General features: G+C 35.9%; 1 protein-coding gene across 1 annotated transcript; it reads left to right on the forward strand.

Annotated features, from left to right (window-relative positions):
* Positions 1-7267: 7267 nt before the first annotated feature.
* Positions 7268-20358, forward strand: LOC134796564 (uncharacterized). Its single transcript, XM_063768745.1, has 4 exons — positions 7268-7361; positions 12907-13010; positions 19302-19451; positions 20083-20358. Exons 1-4 carry the CDS (start codon positions 7352-7354, stop codon positions 20167-20169), a joined length of 351 nt encoding a protein of 116 aa, XP_063624815.1. The 5' UTR covers positions 7268-7351; the 3' UTR covers positions 20170-20358.
* The last annotated feature ends 2603 nt before the right edge of the window (positions 20359-22961 follow it).

Below are 22961 nucleotides of genomic sequence, written 5' to 3' on the forward strand. Positions count from 1 at the left end.
AAATCCCTTAGAAGTTATAATTTATAATAACTATATACTTACCCAATTATTTATCCTCAGTTATATGTAAACAGAGGCATAAGATATAATAATAAAATATAACAATCAAGTTATATTTACCTATTAAAATATGAAGCCCAATTTATTCGTGAAAGCGAACGTATTTTTCGTCTTAAACCACTGAACACCGCCGCATTTAAGATATGCCTGAACATTAATCACTAGCTTAATACCATCAGCAGTTGAGTGGCCGAAATGATTAGCTATAGGCCCCATGCGGGGCTACATGGCCAATACATTAACCCTACTGGGCAGCCCTTGTTGCATTTACCCCCGCCCACGATTCAATGACCTTTCATCTTGGCTATAACAACTTACTGAGCGTCCCCTAATATTTTATAGCTTACCTAAGACCGACTTTTCTAAGCGCCAGGCGTTGACAAGTATTTTCGTTGTTGATGCCAGTTGGTCCACCTCATCGTGTTGCTAGCAATGTCCTCATATGCGGTTACTTACTTTTTTTTTTTTCACATCACCTATTCTGAAAAGAGCTTTTTCTTCCCTGCTAAGGGGTCATCCATTAATTACGTCACACGAATTTCTAGGTTTTTTGACCCCTCCCCCCTCCTTGTTACACTTGGTCACATTTGGCAAACCCCTCCCCCCTAGTGTGACGTCACATTTTTTCTACGAAATCGCCAAATCGAATTAAGTAAGTAATACCTAAGTAAGTATTATTAATAATTTATCAAAATATTTTTGACGATATAAATATTAGTAATTTTATAACCCAAAACTGCTTAGGAAAGAAAATTATACGAATAAAAACGATTATCGTTTTAAAAACTTGTTATTTAAATGTACAGCGAATAAAATAATTTAAATAAATTTTCGGTTACTGATGAATTTAAAGTGACGTCACAAAGTTTGTGTCTCCCCCCTCCCCCATGTCACAATATGTCACATTTTCTTGACCCCCTCCCTCCCCCTAAACGTGTGATGTAATTAATGGATGACCCCTAATAGGAGGGGTCAAAGTGGCACTTTGTAATCTGTTCTAGTACCCTATTTTGTCACTTTTTTGCATACTATTTTCTTAGCTTAAATAATATTTTGAAACAATAATTTCCTCATAGTTGATGTGTAGTATTAAGCATTAGTATGTGTCACATGGTAGCAAAATTATATCCAGCATGGGCGTTAACAATTGAATCCCTCACCACGCTCTGGATTCTATTTTAAAATCTTTCGCTTCGTTGAGGATTCAATGTATGCCGTACGCCCACGCCGCAAATATGTTATTATACTCCCTTGTGATACCTACAATCTACAAATGTATTTTCTATAAGTTTCGGAATAAAGTACCTAAGTACTATCGGAAGCGTTGACGGTCGACGTTAGCTTCGATCCTTGCAACGAGCTAATCTCCATCCCCTCACACAGATAACCAATTAGGATGCATTTAAGATGCATCTTTAACTATAATGAAAAGGCTAAAAACAGGGAATGAAACAAACTATAAACAAGTAGCAGGAACAGTTTATTATTGTATTGTTATTGTTTAGGCCATAGTTGCCCCTTCATACAGATAGTCAAATATTTGCAGACTTTACCGCAAACCCTTGCGTTCAGATGGCCTATGTCCAGCGGGAGGACGCATAAAGGACGACTCCAATAAGAACGGTCATCCATCATAAAAAACGAAGTGTCAGACGCCTCGACCCGGACCCGGACCGTTCGAGTGTGAGGTATCCTTAAGGATTCCAATGATGAAGGAAAATAAGAGAACGGCGCACAACTTACCTATTCATGTATGTTATTTTATTTACAATAAAAGACGGGAGGATGTTGCTAGGCACCGCACCTCTTCCCAACCGGAGATTGCTCAAGTCTGAATATATTCTGAATATATCAATAAAGGATAACTCACGCTAGACCGTGCCGTGCCCGGGCCGAGGCGTCCGACATGTCATTTTCTATGACGGGTGATCGGTATCACGTGGTGCTTTCCATAGAAAACGAAGCGCCGGAAGATTCGGCCCGGTTTAGCGTGAGTCGTCCTTAGGTGTGGCCTAAAATTTACTTTAAATTTTTTTTAAGTGGCACTTACTTCTGTATGAGAGAAGCTGGTTATTGAATTCATACTTACTTCAAGCAAAGAAAATAGCTTCAAGTATTTTCATGGATGTATGGTAAAAAAACCTCAGATATACAATCAGTGCACAAACATGCTAATTATGTGTACTTGTGTAAATATTAATAAGTTTTTAAATTAGTTACATCGAATGATATGAATTTTGCCTGTTTTGCCGTTGCCTTAAAAAATAACACGCGTTCAGTGGTGGGTGTGAAACTATTTCAACATTATTGCAAAAATATTATTACAAATAGAACAGCAGCTAGTACGTGTCTTCACCTAAATCTATCATGATAACAGCTACTGCAAAATATGTCAGTTCACACGAGTTCTATTTACTTTCAGCCTTATATCCTGATAGCGGGCCTTTATGGATTTAGAGAGCTTATGGAACCGGGGCCAATATCAACTGCTATTGTAACTACATAATAATAACTATTATGCTATAAAAACAACTCCAACAATGCTGACGTTAAAACGTAAAGGATAAAATTTAAAATTGATTTTGGAAGCTCGTGACATTACCATCTAGCGATACCTATACCTAAATACCTATAACCATCTAATGCATAACCATGACTCGTAATATAAGGGAGTGGAAACAAGTTTAAATAGACACATACTGTTTAGTTGTTTACATTAGTTTTCTTAGATCATAGTATTTCTACACTGGAATGGCACAATTCTTAACATTAGCGTTAGGTTAGGTAAGTATTTTCTAGAGTGGCGTCCCAAGATCTTCTATTACATAAATACCTATCTTCTATAGGTAAATAAGGACGTCCGCCAGAGCACAGTTTATGACTGTTTGAAATTTAATCTTGATAAAGTTGTTAATGCTTCTACCGTCAACAAGAGTAGTTTAAGTAGTTACTACATTTGGAAGGTTCTTTGGAAACGTCTCATAAAATTCTCGTATGATATTTAAATATAGGTAACCTACGTAGTTAAAACTTTAAAAGAACCAAAAAATTGGATTGGTTCCATACTTCCCTTCATACAATACAAAAAGCCAGTAAAAGCTTATCTTTGCGGCACTTACGTCGTATTAAAAAGAAAGTAAGTTTTTTTGGAAATCTCATTAATATCTCAACATAATATATTCGAATTAATTAAGGATACAATAAGGTAGGTACGGTCATTCATACAACCAACATTTAAGGCATATACTAAAAATCTCTACTTATTTGCTTTCTACAAGTGCTACACGAATTAAACGATGTCATACCTACCTATGTACCTATACGTTAATTAGTATCCTTTTATATAGGTAGGAAGGTACTTAATTCATTAGTTAAAATACAATGCGATTTTCCAAATAACACATTCGTCTTCCTCGTCGTTCCTTCATTTGATATCATTTAATTTAGTATAATCCTTATTTAAGTGGTCATTCGCCACGCTCGTAATTCATAGTGGATATACAGAGTACCCACGGCCGCGTGTGGCCATTATAATGCCATCCGTTATGAGCACAATAAGAGACTAGGGGCCCGATTCGGATTTTGAAATAGACATCTACCTATTAGATATCTTTTAGACATCACCAAGATACGATAACGATATGTTTAAGATCTAACCTGTCAAATTTGACATTTGCGCGAATCTGGAGATACTGTTGAAAGATTTCCACAGGATATGACTTACAGGCCTATTCGGATTTCGAGATAATCACAAGATCTTGAGACGATTTAGAGATCAACTAGATCTACATTAGATATCGACTAGATGTGACTTGCGCTGCAAAAGAGAACTAGTTGATATCTAAACTATAACGTATCTAGAATGGATCTAGTACGTGTCGTCTCTTGTGAATATCTTGAAGTTCGAATACGGCAGTAGGTACCAATAGGAGTTCGTAGGAGGCGGCATTTTGGATCGATTTAAAAAGGTGATTGTATGTTTAACAGATCTTAAATGACATATTGTCAGAAAAGTAATCCATTTCTTATACATTAACATTTACTATGTATAGTTATAAATAAGTTATTTCATACATACTCCTAACATAATGTTCGCGTAGCAGCAGTAGATAGATCGAGAATAATGTATACATAAGTATAACATTACTTTCCAAAGATTTTTATTTAGGTCGTATATATGTAGAGAACGCACGACTATTAATGAGTTAATTGTATACTGTACGGTTACCATCACTTTGTCACTGACGTAAACGCCGTCGAGAACGTAATTTACTTTCTATACATCTCGCTCGCACTCGCATATTAGTGCAAACGGGATGTATAGAAAGTAAATTACGTTCTCGACGGCGTTTATGTCAGTGAGAAACTGATGGTAACCGTACTGTAGTACTACAAGTAGTCGGCACACTACTTAGTGTTGACTTTAGTGAAGTAAATAGTATAGGTAATGACTTTAATTTGAGCAATCATGTATATCCGCGGACTTAAAAAAATTCAACAAGACATCAACGAGCGAACGTTTGGCTCAATAAAGTACATATTTTAAACATAAACGCCGTTTAAGAATTTTATGAGGAGGATAAAATAATGAGTAGGTATTGTACACAATAGGAACATAAATCTCGTACCTTACTTACTTGGGCATTGATATAATAGGTACAATTTATAAACTACCTACCTACAGTATAAAGTTTAAACCACTCTAAGTGCTTGATGAACCGTAACAAACAGCAGATACATTATAAGCTCAGTTCTCGTATCAAAATTACTTTTCCCGGAAGGATTGACCCTCGTTACACGGTAAATTGACAGAGCTAATGAATTTATTTGTTAACGTCCTACCACTTTCAGTTAAAATCGAATAGTTCTTGTTATCGAATCGAAAACTTTATTCAACACGATCTGAAACATGCAGTATTAAGTATTTGTAAATACAGTGGAACCTGGATAATTGCAATCTCAAGGGACCGGCCATTTTTTGTCAATTAACCAGGTTTTTCATTTAAGTAGGTCGTGTCAATTAACGAGGTTCAAAAAATCGTTGTGTCAATTATAGAGGTTTCCATTAATAGAGGTTGCGTTCTGACAAATTTCTTTTATGGAGGTGCAAATAACCATTGAAAGTAGATTTACACGCTTACGTTCTGGGTTTGTGGTCTATTATGTAGCTTCTGTCTATACTTGCACTTATACACTACATTAATTGCTACTTTATTTTCTTATTAATCATTTGGGTTTAAAAAAATCCCTTGAATTGTACAAGAAAGTTTTATTAGAATGTAAAAAGCATACTTTGTTTTTGATTTAATCAAAACTATTTCACCTACTACAAGCTGTGATACATACCCAATAAATAAATTGAATTCTGGATGAAGATATAAATAAAATGATCATTGCTATTAAAATATTGCTTCTGCTGTCTACAACTACATTATTTCAATTACAGAGGTAATAAGTATAACTCGTTTCAATAATAGAGGTAAAAAGAAGAGTAAAAATAACGGATTTTTTTAGCACAGTGTCAATTATAGAGGTCTTAGTTGCGATGTGGTCAATTACAGAGGCAAAATTACGAAAAGCCCTAAAATCTAAATTGCAATTATAGAGGTTCCAAAATTTCAATTATAGAGGCCTTTTGGTCTCAAGGGACCGGGACCGGACTTTGGGTTGCAATTATTGAGGTTTTCCATTTATCCAGGTGCCAATTAACCAGGTTTCACTGTATTTAAAATTTGTGTCATTCCGCAAATAATCGTGTTAGACCAAGAAAAGTCTGTAACGATTTTGATAGCATGCGCAGTGCAAGTGTTATTTACACGTCATAATTTCATAGAAGTTTGAAGTTTAAAATAACACTTGCACTGCGTGTGCTATCAAAATCTTTGCAGACTTTTCTTGGTCTAACTCTACCTAATTGTACTAGGAGTTTTTTACGAATAGAGTCTGTAATGATAAGTATATGTATAACGAATAAATGTATTTTATATTGTTTATACAAACGTTTATCGAAACTATAGGCCAAAACCGGGCCAGTGGCCACAACGGGCCCAACCGGGGCTCTACTCTACCCTACATGCCTATTTGACCGTACTCTGAAATCAGTAGGTATAATATTTGAATGATGATATGTAATTATCGTGCGTCTCGTCGGATGTACGGAAAAGTTTTGCAAAATTTTCCGTTTTCATATTTTCCCTTTACTTCAGCTATAAGGCATTGCTACTTATTTACTTGTCGTTTTAAAATGAGAGAGTAACTTCGATTGTATGGGAGCGGCTTTTTTGGCATCAGTGGGTTCGATTCGAGTGCCTCTTAAGGAATAACAAGCGTATCTAAAAAGTAAATTTTAATCCGGTGTTCTTGAAAACGGACATTGACAGACAAAAGAACCAAGATAAATCCTATCAAAGGTATATTTTTTCCTTTTGAGGTAGTACGGAACCGAAAACGTATGATCACCGGAATCTCTTTATGGTTAACTAAAGTTGATCGGGTTATCATTTGGGCCCACGTTTCATAGAAAATCACATGGAAAATACTACATAATAGAACCTGCCCACTTCACCTTAGGATTTATGTCACTTTTTATATATAATTTGTCATTTACTCATTTAATTTGAAAGTTTATTTTTTTAGGATGACCCAGGTTTTTCCCCTTTACGAAAAATCAAGTATAAATTAATTTGTCACTGTTTACAAAAAACTCTACCTACTGAATAAAACAAGTTAATTTTAGATTGTTAAATGTCATTCATTATTGTTTTATCCTTTTTAACCGCCTTCATCACAATATTTATATGACTTGTAGTAAATAGGTCGACAATTAATGTTGTTTCAAAATGCTTTCAGTAAAGTAGTTAGATAGGAGTTAGGGAGGGTGAGATGAGTTTAGGGATGAATTCCAAGGTTAATACAATGTTGACGTTTAATTTGAGATCAACTTAAATAGCTCTTATCCCGTGTACATAAATCTCAGATCTCATATAAAATAATGTAAGTTTTACACATTTTCAAAATTATTTTTGTGAGTGTTGTACAATTTCTGAGTTAATTGCAACAAGACCCGCTTTAAAGTTAATTATGAGGCAGCCGGATCCGCGAGCGAGCACTAGCTAGCGTAAGCCCGCCCGCCCTTATAAAGGCTTGGGCGCTGCGCTCCGCCCAAATAGTCTGTCGAGCTTACACGCGCCGTTAACGTACGGGTACGTATCGTAGAACGTACGTACACGTTTCAAAAGTATATTCATAGTTTAGCTTGACAATACTTTGTTTTTTAGTTTCTTCTAAAAATATGAACTACCGTAAGTACCTAATATTTTTTTGGTTATACAAAATTATTTAGTTCGATGTCCTGTTAAATTATTTATTTGTTTAGTACCATTAGTTGCCTATTATAATTTATTTTTTATTATACAGTGTGTAAGTCTAATACGGGCGATAAATTAAATCGGACATAGTATTCATTAGTGTAATCATGAAGTAAAAGGTTTTTTTAATTTGCAGTTCATTACGAGCCCATAATTATTTTTTTTTAAATTTCTCAGCAGCAATGTACTGTAAACATGGTTGCGGTACCGAAATGTCAAATGTTCATTAGCAATACAACAATAGCATTTACAAACTTACCTATCTGGAGGAACATTCACAATACATGTTAGCATTACACTGCGTTTAATGTTTTGTAGTTATTTTGGTAGATTAAAGTACTACTAGGCGTGTTAAAAGATATTAAATCTTATTTATTTATCATGTTTATCAACAAGAAACTGACTTCATTTTAATCAGTCACGATAACATCACTTGACGTGATTATTTCTAATCTGAGCAATAGACAAGCACCTTTGATAGCACACCTTTTTTGAAAATTAATTTAATATCAGTATCTCATAAGTGATTATTGTGTATTCATTTCGTATTTAATTTACCTGATTTTTTATACCAGGATGGCGGAAAATAAGCATACGGCCCGCCTAATAGTTGTACAGTTATTACCAAAATTATTTCGAGAATTAACTAAACCGTCTAAACACCACAAAACTTGGTACATTGTGTGAAAACGTTGCAAACTCTTTGGTGGAATTGCAAGTTTCTTATTTTATTTCAACTCTGATTTGACAATGTCAGTCTTTCGATTCAAAAGTAATCGTATGTTATAAAAATGCCTCGTTTAACAACTTTTACTGCTCCTGAATTAATGGACATGATTTTAATTTACGGTGAAACACTACAAAATGGTCATCGAGCGCTAGCTGTGTACAGAGAGCGATTCCCTCATCGGGTTGTACCAAGAAACGCTCGAGTAATTGTAAACGCGATACAGCGAGCTCGCGAAGGATTGCCCGTAACTGGAAGGGTGGAGGGAGCAGCTATTCATGATGAGCTTCCAGTTCCATTGCAAGACCGAATCCTTCGCCATTTTGCACTTAATCCTGAAAGTAGTACAAGGGATGCAGGAAGACGATTTAATACGAGTTGTTATTTTATGGAGTCAATCAAACGTCGTTGCGAAACCTGTTCTGAAATACAAGGAAGGCACATCGAGAATAGGTATTTGCGGCGAAACCGGCAAAATAAACTCAGGTTTCTCAGAATTTGTATTGTTGTAAATTGTGTTTTTTAGTTTGCTTTTTAGTTGGTTTTCTTTAGAAGTATTTCAGCAACTTCAGTACATTTCAGTTGTAATTTCAATGGGACGTTATTAAAATAAATGATTGCTTTAATAAGATTTTTTTATGTAATTTGATTTTAAACTAGGTAGTCATTTCGTCAGATAAAAAACATCATACTTATTTATTATTTACCCACTCATGACAGTTAATGACATTACATACGCAATAGGAGTTTTTGAAAGTAACTGTCAACGAGCGTTTAACGTGAGCGTGTTTGCATTACATTGCGGGCTGAATTATTTTGTATGGACAAAATTATTGTTGCAACTTTAAGTAAATGTTATCTAATTACCTTTACTTTGTCCTATACTAACCACCGTTAAGAGATTCGCCCGTATTAGACTTACACACTGTATATAATTATATATCTGTGAGAGTAGGTATTATGCATGAAAAAATGTAAAACAGGAGTACCTACTAAGGACAATAAATTCAAAAACATCCAGTTAACATTGTTAAATTTGTTATTTTATTACTTGAATCATGAAAACTTTATTTATATGGTTATACTTGATTAAGTTAATAATTGTATTTGAGTGGAAATAAAACTATTAAATAGATTAGACGGAAATACAGCCGATTATCGTGAACTAGTAGAGATGCACTTGTTGCGTGGCCTTTATTTTCTACCTGGCAGGTAAAGTGCGTTTACGGGACAAGTAAAAAAATAGCCGGAGTTAAAAATGTGCGCAGATGTGTAGGCATTCGTTGTATTATTAATAAATCACATTTTTGTAAATAACTCATACTTCAACTCTTGAGTAACTGTATTTACACAGTATAAACCGGGTCTTCGTCCTAAATTTTCAGTTTTATATTTTTCTAAAACGTTTTAAGTGGTTGTGCTCCTCAGCGTTAGTGCTCCGATTATTTTTTAATGACGCATTCAGGGCCAAGAACCCGACTGTCGGGTACATTGTTCGTAGCGACTACGCGCTACATACGGCGAATCCGTGGCTATGCGCTACTAGCGTAACCCGTAGCACTTACGGCCCGATTCGGATTTTGAAATAGACATCTATTAGATATCTTTTAGACAACACCAAGATACGATAACGATATGTTTAAGATCTAACCTGTCAAATTTGACATTTGCGCGATTCTGCAGATACTCTTGAACGATTTCCACAGGATATGACTTAGAGATCCAATTCACATCTAATAGATATCTTACTCTATCTGACATAAAAGTGACATTGGTTGCCCGAATTGCGCTTCAAAAGAGAACTAGTTGATATCTAAACTATAACGTATCTAGAATGGATCTAGTACGTGTCGTCTCTTGTGAATATCTTGAAGTTCGAATACGGCAGTTAGTGGCAATGAATGTGTTATAAAGCGTTGACAGTGTAATTTTTTTTAGTATAGACTGTCAAGCCATTTCCGTCAGTAGAAAAAAGCGGCTAATTTAAAAAGTGTAGACGCGAAGGGTAATTTTTTGACCGACTATACATTGACAAATTCTAAACGTAAGAAATTACTACATCACGTGACTAGCTAGAATAAGCCGTAAGTAAAGATACGGTACCATAAGTCGTACCATAAGTAAAGATACGGTTACGCAAATAGGTACCTACATTAAACTATAATGGCCTGTTTTAAATAAAATTAATTCTAATTTACTATATTTGTCGGAAGCCACATCCTGAACCTGGACCATTTTAACGTGAATGATCCTTTAAGTGGCTGGTGGACAAGTAAAAAAAATAGCCGGAGTTAAAAATGTGCGCAGATGTGTAGGCATTCGTTGTATTATTAATAAATCACATTTTTGTAAATAACTCATACTTAAACTCTTGAGTAACTGTATTTACACAGTATAAACCGGGTCTTCGTCCTAAATTTTCAGTTTTATATTTTTCTAAAACGTTTTAAGTGGTTGTGCTCCTCAGCGTTAGTGCTCCGATTATTTTTTAATGACGCATTCAGGGCCAAGAACCCGACTGTCGGGTACATTGTTCGTAGCGACTACGCGCTACATACGGCGAATCCGTGGCTATGCGCTACTAGCGTAACCCGTAGCACTTACGGCCCGATTCGGATTTTGAAATAGACATCTATTAGATATCTTTTAGACAACACCAAGATACGATAACGATATGTTTAAGATCTAACCTGTCAAATTTGACATTTGCGCGATTCTGCAGATACTCTTGAACGATTTCCACAGGATATGACTTAGAGATCCAATTCACATCTAATAGATATCTTACTCTATCTGACATAAAAGTGACATTGGTTGCCCGAATTGCGCTTCAAAAGAGAACTAGTTGATATCTAAACTATAACGTATCTAGAATGGATCTAGTACGTGTCGTCTCTTGTGAATATCTTGGAGTTCGAATACGGCAGTTAGTGGCAATGAATGTGTTATAAAGCGTTGACAGTGTAATTTTTTTTAGTATAGACTGTCAAGCCATTTCCGTCAGTAGAAAAAAGCGGCTAATTTAAAAAGTGTAGACGCGAAGGGTAATTTTTTGACCGACTATACATTGACAAATTCTAAACGTAAAAAATTACTACATCACGTGACTAGCTAATAAGCCGTAAGTAAAGATACGGTACCATAAGTAAAGATACGGTTACGCAAATAGGTACCTACATTAAACTATAATGGCCTGTTTTTTTATTTAATTCTAATTTACTATATTTGGGTAGATAACTACCTACTATGCAAACATTCTACAAACTACCCCGGCTACTACATTCTACCTACTACTAAACCCGGAAGTATACAATATGAATATGAAATAAATATCCCACAACCGCCATACAAAATCACTGAGGACCCAAATTTTCAGAGAAAAGGTTATTCCCATCTTAAAGAAAATTTGTACGCATGTTCAAAAAGAGTTAAGAAAATCGATTATAAAACAAAATGTTGCATATATCTGCAACTTTAGGAACAAATATAATTGTTATGTTAAATATTTTGATTTGTGTTTTTAAAGTAGTTAAATAAATATCAGGGGACATCTTACACAGATCAACCTAGCCCCAAACTAAGCAAAGCTTGTAATATGGGTGCTAGGCGAGTAGGCGACGATATACATAGGTACTTATACTTATACTTAAAGATACTATTTATAAATTATTAACTGAAATATATCTCATACTTAAATACTAACGAAAAGTGACCAAGCTCTTCAGTGGCGGATATAGTGGCTTGCATATATAGTTTTTGAGATAATACTAGTAGGTATTTTTAGTACCTATGCCCGAAGTATAAACATAGGTACATGTAAATGTAAACTTCTATGCAGGGGGGGTCACTTTTCTCTGCAGACTATACACATTTTCTCGGCGTTAACGGCCTTAAAGCGTGTTATCCTTCGCAAAGAATGTGAGTAGCTTGTCATCTAGCTATCAATAAAGCATTAAACTCCGTGTTATTTGAGCTCAATTTTCGTGACCCATATTATAACGAGGGACGTACATCTATCATTCTATCATGTTCTTATATTTTCCCACGCAGTCTATTCACTTAAAGAGAGAATTATTTTAATACAACAAAATTAGGTTCTTGGTTGAATAGTAAATATTTATTTAGTTATTATTCATAACAACTGAGCCCAATCTTTAAATAATTTACTATTCTGATGAATTTTAATTAAAACAATACGAGTACCAAAGATAGGTATCAGCAGCTACCAGATTCTGTTCTGCTACGCGAAAATGGAGAAAATAAAGAAATGTCATTGTTGACAGCTGACAGATCTTATCCATAACAAACCTAGATCAAATTCATAACCAGTTATTAGAATCAGAATAAGCCTCATATTAAGAAAACTTCCGTAACCTTTTAATTAACGACGCTGGACATTTCCATATTTATACATTATATTATTATTTATAACATCCAATAAAAAATGGTCTATATAATGTATTAAATAATGCCTCCATACTTAATTATAATATGCCACGGCAAGCGCAGAAGTCACTTTCACGAGGCACTTTGTTAAGGATGACCCACGCTACAACGCCTACAACGGTCCGGTCCCAGGCCGGGACACCCGATACTTCAGTTTTCTATGAAAGCATCACGTGATCACCGATCACCTGTCATAGAAAAAGAAATGTCGGAAGCCACATCCTGAACCTGGACCATTTTAACGTGAATGATCCTTTAAGTGCTAAAATTGTAAGAGACTTGAACTTGTTGTGTTGTCTTGTGCAGGAGAGTGTGATGTGCCAGCGATGATGAGCGTGGCGTTGCTGCTGCTAGCGCTGGCGTGCTCGGTCATCGAAGCAGCGCCTGCGCCTCTCTACGAGAATCCAGAGGTAACTTCACGTGTAACGGCTCGGCCACGACATTCAACGACTTGCAACAAACAAACTCAACAAACAAACAAACAAACTCAACAAACTCAACAAACAACAAATATCAACAAACTGTCCTGCAGTTTGGCAGAAGCAAAAAAAATCTTATTTTATTTAATTAATTTTTATTTATTAATTTTATTTATTAATTTTATTAAATTTTTATCTTATCTTAATTTATTTATTTTATATTTATTTTGCGACGGCGGCAGCGATAACCGTAGGTTGGAGTGAGACACAACGATCGGACCTTTCGTTCCCACCTATGGTTGTCGCTGCCGCCGTCGCGACACTCGCGACTCGCGTAATTTCGTGGCCGAGCCGTAAACGTTGTCTACGACTTGGCGTGGTAGCGCGGAGTGACTGATGATGGCTAAGGGATGTCACCATCGTGCCTTGAAAAGTTGAAACCCACGCAATGCTCAATATTCCACTTTAAGAATTTTGGTAGTCTTGCTTGGCTAGCACGAGCGGTCGAACAAAAACGTTGCCCCCTTTTCTTTTACAATCAATGTACCTATAATCAATGATGCTTAAAAAGTAGTACAAACATACGCTGTACAAATGTTTTCCGCCCATGTTAGTGACCGAGGTTTGCTATCGCACTGTCGGGTGAAAATGCCGCATCAGTCCCATCACGCATAACAGGTAACGGGTAACGAATTTGAATTTGAAATTTAGTGCTCGAGAATACATGTCATATTGGTTGTCTAATCCCCGAACATCGAAAGCTTCACTCACAGTTGTATGAGTTGGCGTAGAAAAGTCAATATCCATAGTACGAATTGTGAGTAATTGATGATAAACATCCCTTTCACGCAACGTCGAATGTTTTGACATTAAATTAGGTTAAAGGCTTTCTTCGAATTCGATTCGTGTTAGGAATGTAATTGTGAGAAATTGCCTTTATTTCCAGAATTGCCGAAACTGTGTTAAATAGTTACATATAACTGTGTTAAATAGTTACATTTTGTGTAGGTTTTACGATCCAAATACCTAATTAAGTAGGTATTGTTATTTCTTCTTCTTCTTCTTCCTCGTTTCCCCAGGAGCCCAGGACTGACGGCTCGATTCGGAAAATGAATTAGATTTCTACTAGACTTCAACAAGTTACGATATGGATAATTTAAAGATATTTGTAAGATAGATATGTCAAATTTGACGTTTCCGCGATTCTGGAGGTCCTCTTGAACGATTTCGACAAGTTATGACTTAGACACAGTATAAGGACAGTAGTGAATCTTCATAGAAATGTGGCGCTGGCGGCTTGAATGTGTGCGTGCGCGCCGGGCGCCGTGTACGCACGCGCTGCCACGCACACATTAGCATAATATACGGGGGAATACGCATGGTCTAATAAAACATGGTCTTCTATTCCCAGAGTGACACGGGCCTACGTCACAATAACATTGCCACTTTATTTCAACATAACATGTTACATGGGTACATTATACCTATGGTTAATAAGTTAAAATATTTCTTTATAATTTTATAATTTTCATTTATATGTATTTTATCTTAAATTTTACAATAACACGTCATTTTTAGGGTTCCGTACCTCAAAAGGAAAAAACGGAACCCTTATAGGATCACTCGTGCGTCTGTCTGTCTGTCTGTCTGTCTGTCTGTCCGTCTGTCACAGCCGATTTTCTCCGGAACTACTGGACCAATCAAGTTGAAATTTGGTACACATATGTAAGTTTGTGACCCGAATACGGACATGTAACGTAAACAAATGAATTTTAAACATGGGGGCCACTTTTGGGGGGTAAATGAAAAAAATGAAAAAAAAAATTTTCAAACTATATCATGTTACATATCAAATGAAAGAGCTTATTGTAAGGATTTCAAATACATTTTTTTTATAATTTTCGAATCAACAGTTTAGAAGTTATTCAAGAAAATAGGCAAAAAATGACCATTCCCCCCCACTTATCTCCGAAACTACTAGGTCTAAAATTTTGAAAAAAATACATAAAATAGGTCTATACCTATAGATGACAGGAAAACCTATTAGAAATGTACAGTCAAGCGTGAGTCGGACTTAATTACAGTTTTTAATCCGACCCCTACGGATTTTTTAAAGAGATTTCACTCACGTTTCACATAAAAAATACATTGTTAACAGTGCCGGATTACTTAGAGTTGTAGTTTTCTTAGAGTAATTGGTGATAATTTTCTGATAAGATAATCATTTTAAATATTTAACGGTCTTACCTACTTACGAGTAATTGTAAGGTCAAATTAAAAATAATGTTTAAAAAAAATGTTAAATTGAGAGCTAGCTTAAAGTTGTTTGTACTCGTCGACTTTAATGGTTGAATTAATAAAGACTTTGTAACCAATAAGCAAAACAAGCACGTGCTTACGGCACCACGTTCAGGGAGGGCACCAAAATGCCAGGTTGAAAAAGGTGAACAAATTTTAAAATTAGGGACAGACACATCGTTTTTACCACACGATTTTTTTAGCTGTCCAAAAGCTAATTTGCAAAAATAATGGCGCGTAATTCTTTGGGAAACAATCGGTAGCAGTAGAAGAGTCGTGATTACATGCATAGATTCGATTTCAACCCACTCTTTTGCGGTTCGGCGTTAGGTCTTATGCGAGGCCTTCTGCCTTACGGCAAAGTTGATCTTCTGCCTTAATTACACTTGGGCGTGGATCCAAATCCAAGCTTTCCTCTTTCGCAGCTGGGCCTACTGCCTTTCTCACACTTCGCCAATTCAATTCCAAGCTCTCTGCTTTCTTGCATATTTTATGCATGAAAACAACCTCGCTGAGACCCTTAAATATCGAGCCCTATGTGAAGCTAGGCTGATAAAAAACTGTCCCATCCCTTCTCTGTATGAAATCCTGGATTCGCGCCTGGTTGGGACTAAAATTAAAATTGCGTTTTTATATCGAAAAATTTTCGCGCTCGCTTCGCTCGCGTTTTCAATTACTTTATAAGGATATATGATAAAGGTGACATTCGGGTGGCGACTGCAGCAACATTACTCTGTTGCAACGTTACTGCTGCAGTACTGTCAACTTCCGTGATAAAATGATGTGACTGATTTCCATACTAAAAGTAAAAATGTACAACTGTCTAGTGTCTATCATATTGCGTTTTTATATCGAAAAATTTCCGCGCTCGCTTCGCTCGCGTTTCTATTACTTTCTACGCTATGATAAAGGTGACATTCGGGTGGCGACTGCAACAGCATTAGGTACTCTGTTGCAACATTACTGCTGCGGCACTGTAAATTTTCGTGATAAAATGATGTGACTGATTTCCATTCTCAGCTGTAATGCGGCAATGAACTTCTCTCAATTTACCAAAAAATCAATGTAATCTTGATGACCCTAGGGAGAGGGGGCACCTAGAAATGCTTAGGGCATCAAAATATCTTAATCCGGCACTGATTGTTAAAAATTGTGTAATATACGGAACCCTTGGAACGCGAGTCCGACTCGCACTTGGCCGGTTTTTTAATTATTCGTTAGCAATATCTTCCGATTCACGAAAGAAATTTCAGACGTTCGGGTAATTCTGTTTACATTACTGACAACACATTTGACAATTCGGATCTAGATAACTTCATGCCCTGACCGTCATCCTTGTCGAACGCGTGTTAATTGTTATTTCCTTCTCGCTCAGTGTCAGCAGTCGCAGTGTTTTCCAAACTTTTCACGTCGTAAGCTTGGTAATTAATGTGTAACTGTGAATTAGTTTTTCAAACGTTTGTCTTGTATAGATAAATAAAGTTTAGTTTAATACATTAGATTTGTTTTATTTTACTATGTTTCTACATGAAGAACTTAATATTAATGCCGTTAAAATAATTTTCACCGTTGGTTAAAATTCTCCCACATTTTAAAGTTTGAGAACCTGTAAACAGCATGATGACGTAGGCCCGTGTCAGTTAGGTCATACGCGAATCTCGGAATAGAGTACCAGGCGGAGTATATTATTATACCATGGGAATACGGTGGCGGCATGGTCTAATAAAACATGGTCTTCCATTCCCAGAGTGACACGGGCCTACGTCACAATAACATTGCCACTTTATTTCAACATAACATGTTACATGGGTACATTATACCTATGGTTAATAAGTTAAAATATTTCTTTATAATTTTCATTTATATGTATTTTAGCTTAAATTTTACAATAACACGTCATTTTTAATTACTCGTTAGCAATATCTTCCGATTCACGAAAGAAATTTCAGACTTTCGGGTAATTCTGTTTATACTACTGGCAACACAGGATAGCGCTGTGCACATTTGACAATTCGGATCTAGATAACTTCATGCCCTGACCGTCATCCTTGTCGAACGCGTGTTAATTGTTATTTCCTTCTCGCTCAGTGTCAGCAGTCGCAGTGTTTTCCAAACTTTTCACGTCGTAAGCTTGGTAATTAATGTGTAACTGTGAATTAGTTTTTTAAACGTTTGTCTTGTATAGATAAATAAAGTTTAATTTAATACATTAGATTTGTTTTATTTTACTATGTTTCTCCCACATTTCAAAGTTTGAGAACCTGTAAACAGCATGATGACGTAGGCGCGTGTCAGTTAGGTCATACGCGAATCTCGGAATGGAGTACCAGGCGGAGTATATTATTATACCATGGGTGGCGGCAGCGGCAGTGTGGGCCGTACCGCGATTGTGATCGCGCGCATTCGAGTACGCTGCACGCCCGCTCGCATTTGCCTGCTCTTACCGGCCTTAATTTTTTTGATCATGACTTCGAACAGAGGAAAAAAATATTGTAGTGTCTTTGGGTGTCACAATAACGACTCCTCAAACCCGGACTTGTCATTCTTCACAATACATTAATTACAGGAATTATGGTACAGATCGAAATTACTCATAGTCCCACCCGATGACTTCGTCGTGAATATAGGAAGGATGGAGAAGGTGTTTCGCAAAGCGTTTGAAAAGGACCACATCAACATTAAAATCGGCACGTCAATTTAGGAACAATTAAAAGACATAGAATTTACGATGCCCATGCTTCCCTAAAACCTTTTTACTAATGTTATACGTAAGGATGAGAATTTACTTTACTTTAACCGCTAACAGTAAAGCGTTCCGAACATGCAGAAACCGGAGGAACTTTTTTTTTGTATTGAATTTATAATTTTTTTAATAAATGCCATTTCCTAATGTAAATATTTAAAAAGCGTTTTATTTATACGTCATTTATGAATTGTTAGAACATTTCATTATATTATATAAATAGAAACCTAGTGTTACTCATAATACGCAAATAATATTTAACTAAAAATAAAAGTGACAACCCTAAGCGCCAACGCAAGAGTAGGTAAATAACTTGCCGAGCGGCCTTAGATTCACTACTGTTCTTAGTGTACTGTGACTTAGATATCCAGTGTCACATCTAGTCGATATCTAATATAGATCTAGTTGATCTCTAAATCGTTTCTAGATCTTGTGATTATCTCGAAATCCGAATAGGCCTGTGAGGGTCGTGATCATAAGAGATCGTGGCTTTGTTCATGAAGATTTTCCAATCTGCAAGATTTTAAACGTCTTTGTATTATTACAATACATATTTTTACTTGGGTCATTGAATATTTCAGCGTTTGTTATAAATACTCGGGGACAATCTTACACAGATCGACCGAGCCGCAAACTAAGCAAAGCTTGTAACGTGGGTATTAGGCGACGATATACATACTTATATAACTACTTAGATATTAACATCCATAAAAGTAGAGCTTCACTAAAATAATCTTTTTTTAATTTTGCCCATAAAGGAGTGGAAATATAGTTGAAAATATTTAACGACTTTTACTTATAACCCCGTACAAGTTTAAAACTATTACCTACTTATTTGCAATGCAACTGGTTTTGCTTGGTTCCATTAAATTTAGGTCCCACACGTTTCATCCTGATAGTTTTATAATTGAAATAGCACCTACGAGCCTACTCACATTTCAATTCATTCAAGGCAAAGTCGAGCTACGTGTGCTACGCGCTACGCCATTGAATGTAGCAGCATTTTCCCGCTAGGCTAGGTGACGAAAACAGTAAAAAATAATGTAAGCATATTTTACCCATATAGAAATGTCTAGCCGGTCGAACATAGATGGCGCATTCAGATTAAAAATATAGACATGTACCTGATATTTATTTGATTTTAATCTCAGTCACATCTCAGTGCGCCTCTTTCGAACTTACGTTTGCAGCGCGAGGATATGTGACTTAAATTGTTTCCTGATAAAAACATGTTGTTCCAGGAGGTAGTGATACCGCAGAAGCGAGCGGCATTAGTGTTGGACCGAATTCTGATCGCGCTGCAGAAGGCCCTACACGAACCTCCGGCAGAATCCCACGACGGTCCGCACGCAGCGCCGCTGCGTGTTTCTTCCTACCTCGACTCCGACATGGTAAGTCATGTCTTGACCAGACTACAGTAGATCCAGAACGAGTGTCTAGGATAATTATTGGAAGGCCCTCACACTGCGCCGCTCCAATATTATTGCGGCGGTATGCGACGTAAGCGCCAGCCGCCATAAGGTACCTTTTACCGTGATACCTCACAAATATTTAAGCGTAAGGAAGTAAGTATGTGCATAGTTCGCCACACTATGCTCATTCACAATTAAAGTAGCAATTTTCTCTTTTAAATAAAATTGAGAGAAAGTACCTGCTAGCTAACCATTGTTCCGAAATATGCACGTATAAGTAACATAATGTTTTTATGTCATATGGGATATCTCAGTCTGTCCATCTTTCCTCTCCTATTGTTTAGGTATAATTATTATGGCGGTCAGGAAAATATAATCAGCGCGTGTCGATAGCTTAGTAGAGATTAGAGCACGCGCTGATTCAGTTGAGATATTGTATGTGTCGCCGCAGATTAGAGATGTAATGTAAAGATAACAGGATGTATAAAACGCTTAGGTATGATTGAATAAATTAGTCTAAGATTACCAGTCAACGGAGTCTTTTACTCACTCAACCCAGTTCCTCTAAAATTATATTCATGTGGTTTGATTTTCGTTATGTTGTTCCCAGAGCGCCCTTCAGCGGCGAGGGCAGGCGGGCGCCTCCGGCCGCGGCCGGGTCCTGCGATGTTACTTCAACGCAGTCACATGCTTCTAACTATGTAATATCATAAATATCCAAATTCTATATCATCATTTACTCTAGCTAATTGCCTTTATTTCTCTAACTTACAACTATTTGATACGAATTTCTCAATCCCTTAATGTAAGATTGTAACGTGAATAAATTATGTTTTCTTGTTATTCATAATGTGGTTTACAATTATGTAATAAACGTTATTGCCTGTGTTGTATTCTAAATTAACCCCCTAAGGCGAAGCCATTTGTTAATATCCTTCTCTTTTGTTGTAGCGGATGCGTTAAATTAGTTAATGAGTTTGTAAAACATTTCAGCCCCGTTTTCCATTTGCCACGACTTCAAAGTTCTGAGACAATTTTCATTATTAAACAAATAAATTAAAGCAGCAGCAATCAGTATAACACGCTATCAAACGAAATGCGAATTGCCACACCTACGTAAGAAATGGAAATACATAAAATAACAGCCCGCATTTCCGTAATAAGTAAATAACATAACTTTCCGTTACATAGGTATAGATGCAGTCAGTTTGCCAGAACAGTCAACATCTGTCAGTCGTCAGTTTATTCTGCGACTTGTTTTTTGTACATACATACCTATATGTATAAGAAGTTTACTTATCAATATATGCCGATGGCGATGCCATAATGTGACATTTCTTCAAACAAAAACGTCACTTTTGACACTGACACATCTGATCCATATCGTTTCTAGATCTATTAATTGTCGTATCTTAAAGTTCGAATCGGGCAGGTTAATGTTGATATTTTGAAGTTATCCCGGTTCATGAACAATTGTTAACGTTATTAACAAACACATAACTTCTGCAAAGCGAGACCTAAGATAATAAATGAGCAGTGTAGGTACAAAATATTGTTATTATTGTATACTTAACAGTTTTATTATTGATAAGTTGAAGATAAACACTGTTTACGTAAAAAACTTTGAATCCTCAAGTTTTCCTAGAGTTATAAATAGTACGGCAAGATGAAAATACACGATGATTTTTAATCGGTGATGAGGAACATTTTGTTCTAACTCAGTAATTGGTGTAGATCACGTTGAAGTCGTAATTACATGGAAAGAATCCTATTTTTATTATCATAATTTTAATTTTGAGGACAGTTTTATCCTAAAATCCGTAAAATCCTTGTCACTCACTACTAATCGGTATCTATGAGTTATATATAGCCTCTTTACAAACTTAATGGTAATTGATAATTTATGAGTAGGTAATAACTTGTCATTGTCATTGTCATATGCATTAAACAAAGTCATAGATCCGTCAAATTTAATTATGTTTTAACTTTTAATTAATTAAACAATGAGATAATTGCGTGAGACCTAGCCTAATAAGTTTAATTTGGGCTAGACATTAATATTTTTCTACTCCTTCACCGATTAAAAATCATCGTGTATTATATAGTGTAATTTTCATCTTGAAATAAACAAATCTAATCTGTAAGCGAAATCAGCAACATCCTCCATCACCTTTTTCTTTTTACCTGTGGATGTTCCTGATTTTACTTAAGTGTGACACGGATATGATAGGAAGAAGTTAGTTATACAAACTCTATGGTTATACAATGTAAAGTAGAAGTAGTAGAACTCATATAAAATTGTTGGAATTACCTTGGGGCGTCCTAGGATTCGTTTATGCACGGGGATATACAACGACACCTAGCGGTTACGATCAGTACGACGCAGCTTCGTCGCTGTCAATGGGCATAAACATTTTGTAAGATGAAAACATTGCCCCGTCGGTGATTTCAGGCAATTTCAGGTGAGAAGATAGCTACGTCAAGTTTGTTTCAAGTGCTCAAAGGTGGCGCTAATTTAGGTTTTGGAAGTAATGTTTTCAGAGTTCCATTGTCAACAAGGATTTTTTCTTTTCTCATGCTCTGAAAGCTGCATTGTTTATCTATGAAGCGGACTGAAAGTGATACTTTTAGACACTAGGAACCCTAGTAAATAGCAAGTACCGTAAAATGGGGTGAGTAGGGACAAAGCTGACATTCAAACCTCGATAACATTTTATTTTTACATTTTATGCAAACTTATTTTTATTAATAAATGTTGTGTTTATTAATAAAAATTAATAAATGTTCCGTCCGTTTGTATTTTAGTTTCTTTTTATGATTTTAGGTAGTTCCATTTCATAACTTTAACGATAAACACAAAATCCCTCCTCACCCCGTAGTCCCTCGTAGTTGGGGTGAGATGGGATTTCATATAAAAAGTGATTTTGAAACGTTGTTGAATCGATTTTTTTTTATGAATATTACTTAAGCTCCATTTGTAATAGGAATACATTATTTAGGTAACCTTTAAAAACCATCTCACCCCCCTGTCATCCTTTCTCTCCCCATTCATAACCCGACTCTCCTCGCAATCCTTACTCACTCCATTTTACGGTATACAATTATATTTTTAGCGTTTAGCAATGAGAATACAAATCCATTTTGATTTGTAGTAAAAATAATAATTCGGATATTTACCTAACTTAATAACGATCCTTTTCCTCACTTGATCAGGACCTCATCAGCTAAAGTTATATTTTGTCATGTTTTGAATAATACACATGTATTCTAATTTCCTCGTAGGTATTCGAAATGAAATAGTAGTGTTCAACTCGGATGAACATGCATTGGACTTTAACTGATAATAATATATCATATCATTCATATCACAAATGGGTACCTTTCAATGCCATGGTTAACAATCTACGACTTGACCGCAAATGAGAAACGTATAGTTATATTTACTACTACATTTCTTCCAAATAAAACTCCTTGTTGTTGTTATAGCCT

The sequence above is a fragment of the Cydia splendana genome, chromosome 13 (genome assembly GCF_910591565.1).
Source record: "Cydia splendana chromosome 13, ilCydSple1.2, whole genome shotgun sequence".
Classification (NCBI taxonomy): Eukaryota; Metazoa; Arthropoda; class Insecta; order Lepidoptera; family Tortricidae; genus Cydia; species Cydia splendana.